Genomic DNA, 15284 nt, shown 5'->3' with positions numbered 1-15284 from the left:
TGTCATCAGAACAGGGAAGACAATGTGAATGAAGCTACTTCACCCCACTCTAGCTTTCAGTATTATATAGGTAAAAAGAAGAGGGTAGCAAACTTTTGTTTAATAAACAAACAAAAAAGCTGTGTGGAGCCATATTAAAACTCAATTCCAAATGTTTTTAAATGATATCTAGGTCACCTATTTTTAGGTCTCTTGGTATTCAGTCCATACTTGAGCTCTAGGGTATGCGAACAGATTTTGTCTAATTTCCTCCTTTTGGTAAACACACAATAAAACAACACTGCTAAGCTGAAGTAAAAAGAAATCTAGTAAGAATGAATGCCATGTTCAGTACTATTCATTAGAACGTTGTGAGAATAGTATTCACATTCATGAAATCATATTAACTTATTTCTCCTTGCCATGTCTCATTAGAAATTGGCAAAGCAGTAGTAGGCTGATATAAAAAACATCCCTCTGGAATGTAGATTACATGTGGTAATTGACTTGACCTCTCATTCTGCCAAAATGCTGTGTGCTTTTCAAATCTTAAAATGCTGCACCATGTCGCTTTGTCTCCTTTGCCTGTAGCCTTAGAACAAATTTAATTTGGGGGAGCAGTTTTCAAAGGGCCTGTTGTCTCATCTGAGCCTCCTCATATACTTTGTTATAAGGTTGGTCAGCCGGGTACATAAGACAAAATTGTATGTGTATGGTGGTTTGGTTTGGTTTGAATTTTCTAGCGTACTATAAGGAATTGTCTGGTTCCTAAAGAATACCAGAAAGCAGGGAAATTTTTATTCAGTACTTTATTGTAGCAGTAGAGGATGAGTCTGTGAGAAAGAGTGAGAATTTAGCTGTATATGTTTATCATAATTTTTTTTTAGGCTCTACGTGGGTTTGAAAACTTATCTGTCGCTTGCCAACCTATTTCTGGGGCAGGTAGCAATATGTTTTTCCTTTTACAATACAAGAAAAGAGGCAAAGTTTCCCAGGAGGTATACCATTGGATGCTATCAGGTCTTCCTGTTTCCTAAAATAGTTTACTCAGTAAGATCAAAGTGATCTGGAAGGCCATCAGGCATTTAAAATTTGTAGCAGTAGAATTCAAGAGTACACTATGAAGGAGGATGGGCTGCATTAAAACAAGAATCAAAAAACTGCAGTCTAGATAGAGGTGCTTTACCTGGGGGCCCTGAATTTTTTTGTCTTTTAGTAACTATTTTCAAAGTGATTGGTTTCCTTTGTAATCACATGTGTTTTATTTTATGTATTTACAAACTTTATTCTTAAGGAGGGCTCCATTACACACTAAATTTAAGAGCCCTAGATCTAGATGGTGTCTGGTGCATATGTAATAGCTTAATAAATGTCAAAAATCTGGTTGCTCTAAACCTACCAAATATATGAGTTATAGAACTTATGGTTACTAAGGAGAAGCCAGTCCTCTTGTCTTATGAACATGATTCACAAGTTGATTTCCAAGGAAATAACAACTTACTGGAGTTGGGTTAGATATGTCTCTATTTTTTGAAAACTGGTGGTGTGGTTTGATTTGGTAGAAAAAAGTGAAGTCATGGGAAGTGATCACAATTTTTGTTAAAAGATTATTTTATTTTGTTGTGGATAGGTTTCATAACTATAATTTGGATAAAATTTCAGGTACAGTGGTTTTAAATGCCAGTTTGAACTGATTCTGAAGTATATCACATGCCTAATGTTAAACAGTGCTTTTATTGCTAAATCTGTGGTGGTAACACCGTACTACTTATGATCTCATATGCAGCAACAGCAGCATTTTGTACATATTTCTCCACCCTGTTTTCAACTCAATAAATATTTCTTGTATTCGTTCCTGTGAATAAATGTAAACATGAAGTGATTTTTTCCCCCTTTGAAAGAAGTCATGTTAATCAGCACTATGGACTAGAAATCTAATATTATTAACAATGAGACCAGTTGCATTTTTTGATCATTACTCTAAGAAATGGCACCTCCCAAAAGCTGGTATACAGTCTTTCCAACTTGAAAGTTTCCAGGTTTCATCTGAAAAATGCTGCCTTCTGTTTCTTCTCAGTATTATGAAGAATACTTTCTGAGGTCAATCTTCAAATGGTGTCCATCTGTTTTCTCCTACCTAAATCCTTAAGAGACACTATCTTCCCCCTTCTGCCCTTCCCCCATGCTAGAATGTAGTGTCCAAACTGTTTTGATGTTTAGAGGCCAGTTGGGTTTCTAGACAGCATTTCTGTCCACCCTCCTCATTATTTCTGTGGGGACTGCTCGAAACTTGTCATTTTTGAGAATGACAGCAGGATGACTTTTATTTCTCCTGACCCCCAGTAGTTAGTTAGCCATATGATGAGATATCCTTGTATGTAGGCTTTTTATTTTTTTAATAACCACACTTGTCAGTTATTTCAAGTCTTCTATACCTGATGGAAACTCAGTCATATGATGGTAATGACTGTCAAAATCCTAGTCTGTTTTTTTTCTCCTCCTTCCATGCTAAAAATCACAAGCAATCTACATTTTATGATAATGTGCTACCATTGTGAATGACAAAGAGGTGTTTATTGACTGATTAGTACGTCTAAGATTGGAGAATCAGTTTTACTTATGTATAATATGTCTCACATGTAGATTTCTGCCAAGTGCCATCATGTGGCATCCGATGGTCGTTATTTTATGTGCATTACCTGCTTTTCTTGGACGGACTAGATTTTTGCTTGGCTGCAAAGAATGGCAAAGTGTTCCTCAATGGAAGTGGTTGCTTGACACACTGGGCACCCCTATGGCCTTAGTGGACAAGGAAGCGATTTTTAGGCAAATCACAGTAGAGGTAGAAAGAAGGAAGAACCACATGGGTCCGAAATGCAGATGTTTTCTGAATTATGGACTAGGTTTTTTTCTTTGCTTTGATTTCCACTTATTGGGTGTAATTATTTTTTGAGTCCCATCTCAAAGCACAAAATGCATTATTTTTTTCCCTTAAGGTGGTTGTTGTAATGCCCATAGAAAAAGAAGCAGCTCAAATGCTTAAAAAAAAAGCTTCAAACAATTGACATCCGTTAGCAAGCTGGGTACTTTTAGAGAACAGGATAAAATAGCAGACACATTTAGTAGGGCTCCAGGCATTCTGCTTTAAATGGATTTGGCTGTTAAATTTGTTCATGGATAACTATCTTTTTAGCTTTTATCACCAATCAAAACAAGATGCAAACTTTCCCACAGATTGTTTCATTTTAAATATTTCCTCATGTGTAAGTTGGATTTGAGGGAAGTGTGGAAAAAGTGTGGGAAGGCAAAAGGAATCAGGTGTAACGTTAGGATTTGACCACCCTGAGGTGCCACATCTATAGGAAGAATTCAGTGTGCCCTATAATCTGCTCATTGTTACTGGGGAAGAAAATTTCATAACGAAGCCATTTTTCTGAAGAGATGAGGCTTTGAAGTTGCAAAGGATTGGAGAAGTCTTCATCTCTCAGGTCCAAAACAAGAAACCTAGGGGAAGTTTTCTTAACGACTTCACTTTCTTTTTCCATTTGAAACAGGAATTATCAAGTTGAGATGTAGGTTCTACTCAAACTATTCATAAGAGAGTAAAGTTTCTTTTAATTCCCAAACATTAATATTCCTGATTCCAAACCTTGCCATTTCCAAGTCTGAAGACTGTACAGGCTTTTAAGATTTTGTGGCCAGTCTGGATAAATATCCCACCAAAAGTTTAGGTATGTTAACAGTGTCCATTTACCTCCCTAGGACAATTCTATAAAGTTGAGGAATTGAACAAGACAGTTTCTGACATCCCAGCTCAGGACCTATGATCCTAAAGAGGTGTAAAGTAAAAAAACTGGTATTTATAAAAACAAAATTGATATAAATAGCAGTGTGCCTATTCAGAAATGGCAACTGTAGTACATTACTGGTAACAGTTTTTACTACTAAAAACCAACTGCTTCTCAAATTTCCTCTTCACAGTATGGGTCACTTAGGCTTACCTTGACTAGGGGCTACTTTGGGAGATGGAGGGAAGGACGAGGTAGAAAAAGTCTTCAAGATACTAAGTTCATTATTTGGTCACTGATGCCGACTCCAGTGCTACCCTATTTATTGCTCACATCTATACATTTGCACTTGTGACAAAATGTCTATAATTTTTTTGTAGGTGAGAAATCATAGCTACTTGAGAATGTAAAATACTGTTTAGCTCCCATCCTGTTTCCTTGCCATTAAAGGCAGCCTGGACTTAGAGTCACCGCTTCTTCCTAGTCACTTTACCCAGTTTCACACTTCTACACCTTGCCTATAGACTCACCTCAGGCCAAATGCAAAAAACCCTAACTTGAAAAACCCATGATGCTAGCTGTGTATTACTTTAGTGACTTCACTCATTTTGCCTTTTTTGTCCCTAATAAAAGTAGTAAAATCCCTAAAAGGCATGGATTACAGCAGTCCTGTCAAAAAAATATGTAAGAAGATTATGACCAAGGAATTATTGGCCAGTGTTAGGCAATAGGTACTCCATAAAAACATTGTTTTCTTACAGTAAAACTCAATCCTTCCTGTCACTAGGAATGATGGTTATTGTAGCAAGCCCCTAACTCTCAAATCATGCATAACTGCATAATTCCATTTTGTCTCCCCAATAAATGGTGCCTCTGATCACTTTTAAAGATCTTACACCATTATAATCACATGTAATTATCTTACTACCAAAATATCCTGATATCTTTTATATAACAAGGATTATATCTAATATTATCAAAACTAATCTCTTTGGATAGAACATCCTTGCCTCTCTTTAAACAACTTCGATAATCACTTAATACAAAGTAGTAGTAGTATAAATTATTTGTGATCACAGAGTTTGAGTTTACAAGTAATAGCTTACAACAGTACTGTGAGGTAGCTATATATCTTCAATTATATCTCTTTGCACACATATATAGTTATAGGGATTGATAAATACTGATACACATGTACCCTGAAAAAATTTATTTCAACTAGACGCTGAATGAGATCAGATTTGTACGTGTGTTGTGTTATTTAACTGGGGAATAGTGGTGAGGGGCAGAATCAAGAGGACTTACCTGAGTAACCACTCATTTACCTTTCTTCCAATAAGGCTACTTATAAAAATCACCTATTACATAAATATCTGTGGGAGGGAGCAACATCTGGAAAAAAGCAGAATCCTATTACACATGATTAGGAGAAAAATATAACTCTGCATTTTAATCCTGCTCGAACCAGGGGCACTGGACAATGGAAATAATTATGTATGAATTCAGACTAGGTGCATCAGTTTCATGTTACCCACTTTCCATCTCTCCCCTCTCCCCAGTATTAAATAGCTGAGGGTATTGTCAAATAAGCTTTGAATCCACACAATAAAACTATAATTTATCTTTAGGAATTAGCACCTTCAGTGCCTAAATATATGATCATGATAGCTTAGCAAATAAAGCTTAGAAAACCAAGAAATGAGGCCACTTCTTTCATCCGAAAAAGTGGCCAGAAAGTATTCCATTAACCTGAAACTCAAACCATTTCCTATTTTTTTCACACCTAAAGAATGGGAGGAACTACAGGTGTGGGCTAACATATAATGAACTTCAACGATATGTGTAAGTTTGTGAAACTTTTTTGTATACTTGATTTTAAAGTGAAGGCATGGGGGTAGGAATACAGTGGGAAATCATTGTAAAAATGGCAGTGTACAGAAATGTAATTAAAAAATAAATTCCTAATGCTCCCTGAGGATTTCTGCATCATTTTATTTCCCCTTTAATGTATTTAATGAAATGTTGAAAAATAAAAAATGTATCATCCGTTATAAATGGGAAGAATTTTTTCTTCAACTTTTATTTGGTCCAATTACAAGGAATGTCAATTTTGAGCTCCACCTTAATCTAGCCAAACCTCTAAACAGGTTAAGTAGTTTGCTCAAGGTCACAGAGATAGTTATATGGTGGCAAAACAGGGATTCAGGTACTCTGACTCTACATCCACCCATCTTTCTCCTACACTAGTGTATTCAAGAAGTAGTTTTGATAGTTTTAAGAAAGACTGTCAAGCTAACTGGTTCTTTCTGACACTTCATAGCACTTTGATCAAACTTGGCCTTGCATCACAGACAGATTTTTCAATCAATCACCATCTTTTTCTGATGTCCATGAGTCAAGTATTTTTCTTCTATTAGGATGTTGTCTATGTACATAAGTATTTGTCTCCTCATAATGCCAGCCAGACAATCTGAATGATTCCGGGGTTGCTTGTGCTTCCGGGGTGCACTTATAAGTTTCCCTATACAAAGAGTGTATGTGATTGTTTAGGAAAGCAATTCCAAATAAAATGGGTTTCTTTTCTTTTCTTTTTCTTTCCCGCTGTTAGTTTGATTCTAGCTGGACCTTTTCTTTCTCCCATGCCACACAGCTCATTGAGAGTATGCTGTATGTGGCCAAGGGAGACCATAGGATAGTGGAAAGGGTCAGGGAAAAGTATCCAGTATTGTGAGTCGCCACTCACTAGCCGTGTTACCATAGACAAGTCACTTAACTTCTTGGCCTTCATTTTCTCCCCGGTACAATGAGGAAGTTAGCCTACATGATATGTAAAACTCTTTGTACTCCAGTTTGTGATTTAATAATCATTTATTCGACTTGACCTTAACTATTTTTGTTAATCTGAATTCTTTCCTAAGAGGAAAAGTTCACTTCTATCTGGCATCACTTGATGCCAGAATTCTAAGTGTTCACCAAAGGATTTTACTTCAATAACTTCCTCAGTGTGAGATGCTTCCTATTCCTACAGCCCCAGGAAAAGGCCACAAATGATGACTTGTATTTTAGTTGCGACAGTTTTTGATGATGAGTAAATATTAACAGAAAATAAAGCAGCAGCTTCTGGTTAATAGTTTTAATTGTATATGATCTTCGGCATACAATTTTCACTATTTAACATTTTGTATAAAATCAGTTACAATACACAAGATTTTCAAATGACACGATACTTATTAAACTAGCTAGTTTACAAGACATTATGAAGCTTTACCTGAAAAATACCTTAAGTAAAATAAACATTCGCTCTACCAGATCCCTCTGATTTAAAAAATATGAATAGAAATATACATTTTAATTTAAAAAAATCAAGACAATGGTTAAACAAGTACTGATTAATCAGTTACACTTGAAAACTTTTTATAACCTATATATGAGTGCACATTAGATAAAATCTGCAAATTATTAATACAAAATTGCAGTACTCAAATCAGATGAACTGAGCTGCTGTCAATTTTTCTCTCTCTATGAACTGGAGGTAATTTTTTACACACTATTAAGTGTCCAGTCTTTAAAAACATATCTGCAGCATTTCCATTTAGCAACATGGAGAATACAAAGATCTGGAGAGACGGGGTGGGGGAGCTAACCCCACTCTGTCATTATTTGGAGAGAAAGAATTATGAAAGAGTAAGAAAAAAAAAAAACACTGTCTTCAAGGAGGGGCTGAGCAACAGTTATTTAAAAAGTTTTTGATAAAATTCAACAAGGGGAAATGGGAGATGGTATGAGAGAGGATGTATGAAAATAGAAATTGAAGCTATTTTTCACAAACTTCTTTGAGTAAATGGCTTGTTGCCCAGAGAGATAATGTAAATTATCAAAGTCATTACCTTTGGGCCTTTCTTATAGGAGAATGTCTCCCAAGAAAGCAACAGCTCCACAGTTAAGTGTCACAGTGGATCGTACTTCAGTCTCAAACATGACGGCCCCAATCATTCCGATGGGGAAATCAGCTCCTAACTAAAACTTGAAGGAAAGAAGCGAGGTAGAAATTTTGGAAACATTTTTCCTATGAAAATCCCCATGACAAAGGGACTGAGGGTTAGAGCTAAATATCAGGACTAAACAATTGTGAAGTTTAGGAGAGCAACCACATTGGTAGACAAGTAAGGCTACTTGTTATACTGAGGCAATGCTTGGTGAAAGTTCTTCACAGCTAGTTAAAAAAATACTTTCTAAAATTTAAAACCTGGCAGTTAAGACATCTATCTCTAATCTTCCTTTTCTGCTAAGGGTTTCATAAAGTTTTTAATTTTTCTTTGCTTCCAATAAACAAATCTGAACACTTCACAGATTTGGTGTTTGTTTTTTCTGAGAAGAGAAGATAATGAGGAAGTTATTTTCATGACCAAAAATAATTCAGAGATAACTATTTTTATTTTACTACCTCTCTTAAATGTCACTATTTCAGTCCCAACGAGATGGAAGAGCTACTAAAAATACTTAACTTGTTTAACCATAAAAATGCAGAGTGGTCATGAGAAATCTACAGGGCTGTTGAATATAGTTTTTTGGGGGGATCCTATCAGAATTTCATTATGGTAGAGAGCAACAGATGGGGAAGGTGCAAATGGGCACTTTTTTTCAACTTGGGTTCCTTTTGAGATGCCAAGGGTACTGGGAAGTTAAGAAATTTGCCCAGGGCAAGTACATGTTAAAGGTTAGACTTGAATCCAGAGCTTATTATTTGAGGCTAGTTTTCTATCCATTTCTTCAGGGCATTTGGTCTCCTTTGAACAAGAAATCTCTTTATCTGACAAACTATTCTTTATGTTTAAATAGTGCTTCTACAAAATGAGTGAGAAACCTTAGAAGAATTTGGTTCTATTTTTGGAGATCAAAAAGCAAAAACTAAAAAAAAAAAAAAAGACAGCAAAAGCTGACTTCTAACAACAGGAATCTTTTCAGCAGCCATACCCAGATGCTGCTTAATCCCTAAATATGTCCCTTTTCCCCCACCCCCACCCACATGCTCTGTCTGCTGTTTTGTTTGGCATATACCAGCTCAAGTCACTGAGGGCGGCCAACAAAGAAATGCTTTTTAACCAAACTCAGACTTCCTATGACTAATTCTGGTATGAACAGAGCAGATGAACATTAAAATATGGAGAAAGATCCTTGCTGAAATGTAAAATACTTAGAAATTCAAGAAAGGCTGAGTTGAGGACTCGTGATGGCAATTTTTGGAGGCTAAAATGTTTATGGAGGAAACACTTCAGCCAAGATTCTTTATTACTAGCCAAAAAATAAAAAGAATTATCTTAACCAATCTTGGAGACAAGATGCTCATTTTACAGATGGTGAGCAGAAGTTTTCCCATTTTGTTTTAAGAGACCAATAAGTTTAGTAAGGAAACTACAAGTGGTTGAGATTTGAGTTTGATTATATATATGGTTATTAATAGAGGAAAGTCTTTAAAGAAATAAGAGTCAGAATGAGAAAATAGACCTGAGAATTGGGAGTTTAATGTTATATTCACTTTTTATAACTGTGGGCTTCCCTCTTTCCTGTCCCCCTCCCACCCCCCACCATGGTAAAGCAGAATACTCTTTTCCCCAACATGGCTTAGAAAAGAAGAGTCAGTAGCTACATGGGGAAATGACTGCCTTTGGGCCATTAATTTAATAGTAGATATCCTAGCAGTCTTTGTGTCCAATCTTACCCTCAAATCACTAGTCTCAAGGGTGGAAAGGATTATTTTGTGCTAAACTGCTGGAACCTATGTCAGCTATCAATTTCAATGTGTTACATGAGAGAATTACCCCTTGCCCCCCCAAATGGAACCACCACTGCTTTAAAGTCTTTTTTTTTTTTTTGCATTTACAGGCTAAATTACAATCATCCTTCAGCCCTAATGGGGCCTCTTCTGTTTTAACAACAGCTCTTAAAAATAAATTAGGTATAAAAATAAACATGGCTGACATTTATTCTATGCATTTGTATTATATTATAAAAGTATACATTTTCTAGGAGATTTCAACGGTCCAACTTCTCGAACTGGACAGCCTGAAACTGGTCTAGTGAAGTAACAATCATACACTTCATTCATGTGTATGTGGAAAACAACTATATGTGAACTCAGGATGCTCAAATATTCTTTTCTACTGGGTCCCCCATTATTGTACATAATAAGATACGTCAAATTTTAAATTAAATTTCTATAATTGTCATCTAATATTCACAGAATCTACTCTGCTTCGTTGGTTTGAAGAAGGCACTATACAAAGAGTTACATTTTTGTATACCCTAAATAAAGGCAATAAGTGAGGTCTCATATTTACCAATAACTGAAATCCATAGATATAAACAAATATATCGTCTGAAATGAAGGAGGAGATCAGATAAGGGAAAGAAGCAAGAGCAGAATTCAATTAAAGTAGTACCATAAGAAAAATTTCAATTACTTGGTAATCTTTGTTTTGTAAAGGGAAATAGAAGTCACAGTATTCTTTCTTTCTTTTTTTTTCTTTTTTAAAGAAAAGCTTTCTGTTCATGTTACTAGGCAACAAAACAGTGACCAGTCACAGGGCACTATTTACTTACTAAATGGTCTTAAGGATGAGGAATGAAGTTATGCAGCATTTGTACTATTTGAAACCAGTTCTCCTTCTTGACCTTCTAAAGCAATGATCATATTCTTTCACTAGTTTTCAAATATTTTCCAAAAGAACCATTTTGTACCAAAACATGTAACAGTGTTTATATAAGGTGACCAGTAAAACACATTTTTGGTGAAAAGCAAGCAGTTTGGTGGTACTTAGCTAAATAACATGGAATAAACCAAATTACAGCAAATCAAGAAAAAAATACTCTTTCCATAAAGCAGTTTCCTTTTACATCTTAATAGAACATAGCAAAGACAAACAGAAAATAAATATACAGAAGCCTGCCTTGAATTCTCCATTCCTTTGGAGGCCAAGAGCTAAAAATGATTGCCATCACAATTTATACACATGCACCAAACAGACTCTTGAACCCTCTTGACAATAGAGGGTTTCATATTTACACCTGAGACTAAATTTACAATAGATTATTTTTGTTTGTTTACCAAACTTCAAAGATTTCTTCACACAGAGATTTGAGCTCTTCATCAAATCATTGGCCTCAAGACTCAATAGTATGAACAGTCAACCAATTAATCTCTCATGTACATTTTCTTCATTGACCAAGTCTCTTAGCTGGAGGCAAATAAGAATTTTTTTTTTTTTTTGCTTTATGTTTGGTTTTCAAACAAATTGTGCTGGGTCCCATTGTTTTCCTTTTCCTAGAAGATTCCTTCAGTTCCGGCCACATTTTTTTTTTAAAACTTAACGCAAAACCGTTCTAGTCCTTGGAATGGAGTGGCTACTGGGGAAAAAAACAAAACAAAACAGGATATTGACAATGAATCTGTAAAAATGCCTTGTACTCACAATACTGGTCAAAGACAAAATAATACAACACTCTCATAAAAAACATTTTTGCCAATATATGCTAAAAATATCACATTTAAGATGAACAATCATAAAGGGTCCTGGGGTACCTTTTTAAAACAAAGATTTTAGAAGTGTAGTACAATTATTAACCATAAAAGGACAGACAAGTGATGATGCTGAGCAGAAAATGATTCAATTCTGCAAGAAAAGAACATTAAAACAATTAAAATGACATAATTTGTATAAGAACATTTGTCACAAAGTATTTTTCTTTCCTTCTCTTTTGGGAACTAGACTATGGGAAAGGAGAAAGACTGATGTTGTACAGTCCTGTTTGACTCTTCATGAACACATTAGGGGTCTTCTTGGCAAAGTTACTGGAGTGGTTTTCCATTTCCTTCTCCAGCTCATTTTACAGATAAGGAAACTGAGGCAAACAGGACTAAGTGACTTGCCCTGGGGTCACGCAGCTAGTAAGTGTCTAAGACTGGATTTGAACTTAGCAATTCCTGACTCCAGGCCCAGCACTCTATCCGCTGAGCCACCTAGCTGCTCCAGAAGAACTAAAGAAATATTAACTATTTAAAAGACAGAATTAGGTAACAGAAAAGGCTCTGGCAGCTCCAGCAGTTTCCAGTTTAACTAACAGTAGAATGATACAAGGGACATTTACCTGCCTTGTGGAATAACATTTAAATATGCTACCATGCTTGGTGAAATCTCCACTCTCGTTATGAAAGAGCACAGAAGTATGATCTGCACACTCCATAAGGAAAAAGAACTGCACGCACCTCAACTGAGGAGGAAAAACTCAGGAAATGAGATTGTTCTAATCCCTCCTGCCCCACTTCTTTAAGTGCAATACAACAAAAGAGTTAAAGAAAACAAGTCATAAAGCAAATGCTTTACCTGGAACAAATCTGTCATAGAAAGAAAAGATTCTGGATGACTGACATCTATATATACTAACTTCCACTATAACAGTTTTTACTTAACTCTCTTAATTTTCACAGCTCACCATGTTGGGTCTAAGTTGCCAGATTTGTTACTGGAGTTAACTTTAAAGTGATCTACTGCCTTTGCCGAGCAACCAGATCCACTACTCATTACCTCCTGCCACTGGAAAAAAACAATAGCCTACAAGCTAATGATATACTAGGACTGTTACAACCAGATACACTTTGACATCTAATCAGAAGAGTCAGGAATTCTAAAGTTTCAGAAGTCACAGTACTGGAGATCTGAGTTCCTGCCACCACAAGAGGCAAAGAACCATAGTACAGACAAAGAAGGAAATGTCACAAATAAGTGTTTCGGTAAAGAAATCTAAAAAATGAAAGCATTTCGAAAATAATTAACAAAGAAATATTTAAATTTTATAAGCAACAGGACCTTGGACAGCAAGCCTATAGAATCGCATTCATTCGGTGGCAACTCTGATTAGTCAGAATAAGAGCTGGCTTTGGAATCAGGAATTTCTGAGTTTTTATTCTGCCTTTGACACATCCTGGTTGTGTGCAGCTCTATGAAAGTCAATCAACCTCTCAGTACTCTAGGAACTCTCTAAGACGAGAAGGTGCTGATCTGCATAGGAAGAGGAAGTTCTCTCACCCAAGAGCTCCCAACACTAATGAAATCATAGGTACAGTCTCTATCCCTAGTACTTCACTGTGAACAAACATGCAAAAACCCAGAGGTAAATAAATATTATGATGGTCCAGAAAGACAGATGTTAAAGAATATGTCAACTAAAGGTAACAGAGATTACAACAAAAATATTCTTGTAGAGAGAATGAATGAATTTGTACGTAGGATGGCTTCCTAGGAAAATCAGGGATTCCTGAGCATAACCTTTTAAAGAAAGGGTTTATTCAAAGAGAATATCTACTTGAGAGAACCAAATGAAAACAAAATGATGAAATAAGACTTCTGAAAATTTCTTAGCACTACAAGATGTGACTTACACTAAAATAGGGGTTTTAGAGAATCAGAGTGAAAATTGAACATAGACAAATCCTACAAAACTATCTATTAAATATTCCCCAAAGAGAAATGTTTATACATTCCTTCAGCTGCATCTCAAGGGATCAATATTTTATTACTTTCACTCTATAGACCTAGGGAATAGAAAAGCATGTAACTCATCTCCTAGCCCTAACACTCCAAAGTCAAAGGACTCTGTTGGTCAATTAGCTAGCTTGCCATTTATCAAAGCAGGTTTAAATACCATGTCTCTCCATTTAAATTGCTGTAGTTTTAAGGAGTTACACAGCTGGTATAAATATATACACACACATTCCTATTGTGCATGCTTGCCACATTAAACATGGTGGAATTTCCTCTAGAATGATGAGGAAGTAGAGAGGGAGTATGGCTAAGACATGTGCTTTATCTCTTCTTCCAATCATAGTTGATAACTCTTTATCAGTCTGCCAAAGAAACTCTCCAAAGTTGTAGAACTTTGCAACCTGACTGAAACCAATCAGAAGCTATTTTATGAATTTCAGTGAGAGTATTTATGGAACATCTGAGCAGAAAACCACTTCATAAGCAGAAGCAAATAACTGAAATAAATTGGAGAACTGATATGTAAGTAGAGCACCCACAGATATAAATACATGAATAGGATATCAAGAGAAAGCCTCTGACAGAACTGTGAGTAGAATCAATCTTTGGGCCCTGAGGAAGCTACCTAAAACCCCAGGAGAAGAACAGGGTATGATTTTTTAATAATAAATTGGATATTTAAAAGAATCCAATATTTGAAAATCCTTATTTTAGCTATTCTAAACTCTACTAAAATGCAGCAGATTATACACATATTTCCCCTTCTAAAATTCACCAAGAACTAGGTCACAGGTTCTTTCCTTTCAATAAAAGATAGTGACTATACCTCACATATATTATTTATCCAGAATGCCTTGTATGGCTGTTTTCAGTTCAAGAAATTAGGGCTATGAGAAAAAACAAGTGACACAAAGACATGCAAATAACAGACAAAGAATTTGCTAATTATGTGTTTTGTATAAGGAGTTTTCCATTTACAAGAGCATAATTCCTGCTTCATATCTATTTCCCCACTGCCCCAAATCTTCTCCTTTCTATGCAGGTTTGGGTAAGTTGAAGTGTTTCTCACAGCTATCCAAACTAGTTGTACACTGCTTTATACATGCTGTCAATGCCTTCTTCCAAAGTGATTATGCATCCTAGGTCCTCAAAATTTGCTCTGGAACCTTCACTACCAGAAGGGACAAGTTTGGATCACTACAGAGTTCTCTAGAAGGCTATGGATGTGAAAGGAATAGACAAGTCCTAGATGGAGGTGACAGGTATTCAATACGTGAACAACCACTAAATGCTTTGCAGCAGGACTCTAGCCTTGAGCCAGAGTCTTGGGTTCCATTTCACGGTAAACCTAGAAGGCACTGTCCAAATAAGCAAAAGCACATTTAGATGTTTACAAAACCCTGGCTCATACTGAATGCCCAGGTACTTACACCTAAAAGGAAAAAAAAACATTTACAGTAAAAAATGGCCCATATGACAAACTTAGATACCAGTACATTCTTTATCTGGACAATGAGTTTTTCAATTATCCAAAAGGTGGTGGGAAAGCATATCCCCAACACTTTGGAATGAGAACTTTAAAATATCATTATCATAAGCTAAACATAGTTTTCAATTCTCCGTGGTAATTTTCCACCTTTTAATGGTAGAACAAACTTAAGTGGTGAAACTGTGAAAAAGGGTTATGAGAAGCAACTAGAAAATCAGTTTCCAAATATCAATCTATACTAAAGGATACTTAGAGTAACCCTAGTTTTTGATATTACCAAATCTGTGGTCTAACTCAGTTCTGTGATAAAAGTTATCCATATGTCTAAAGTGACTAAGAAATCAGCAAAAGGTAAATTTAAAAAATAAAAGGATATGTGAATTAAAAAAAAAAAAGAAAGCTAAGTTTATGGGAGAATACAGGTTTGTAGTCTGGGTCCCTGGTTGGGGAAGGGAGGAGAAAGTACACAACTAGTTGCAGACTTATGGG

The 15284-nt window shown here is 35.8% G+C and overlaps 1 protein-coding gene across 11 annotated transcripts in view; it reads right to left on the bottom strand.

Moving 5' to 3' along the window:
- Positions 1 to 9624: 9624 nt before the first annotated feature.
- CDC14B (cell division cycle 14B) overlaps positions 9625 to 15284 on the bottom strand; it is a 141496-nt gene continuing 135836 nt past the window's right edge. For 3 of the 11 annotated variants that reach the window (XM_072596885.1, XM_072596877.1, XM_072596871.1), the window contains one exon: positions 11002 to 11171. In XM_072596885.1, the coding sequence (XP_072452986.1) occupies positions 11132 to 11171 (40 nt within the window). In that variant the 3' untranslated portion in view covers positions 11002 to 11131. Of the gene's footprint in view, positions 11172 to 15284 lie in introns of all 11 variants that reach the window. The other 8 variants (XM_072596880.1, XM_072596884.1, XM_072596882.1 and 5 more) reach the window with 5 other exon arrangements.

This window comes from Notamacropus eugenii, chromosome 3, assembly GCF_028372415.1.
Source record: "Notamacropus eugenii isolate mMacEug1 chromosome 3, mMacEug1.pri_v2, whole genome shotgun sequence".
Taxonomy (NCBI): domain Eukaryota; kingdom Metazoa; phylum Chordata; class Mammalia; order Diprotodontia; family Macropodidae; genus Notamacropus; species Notamacropus eugenii.
This window is presented reverse-complemented; position numbering and strand designations above follow the sequence as displayed.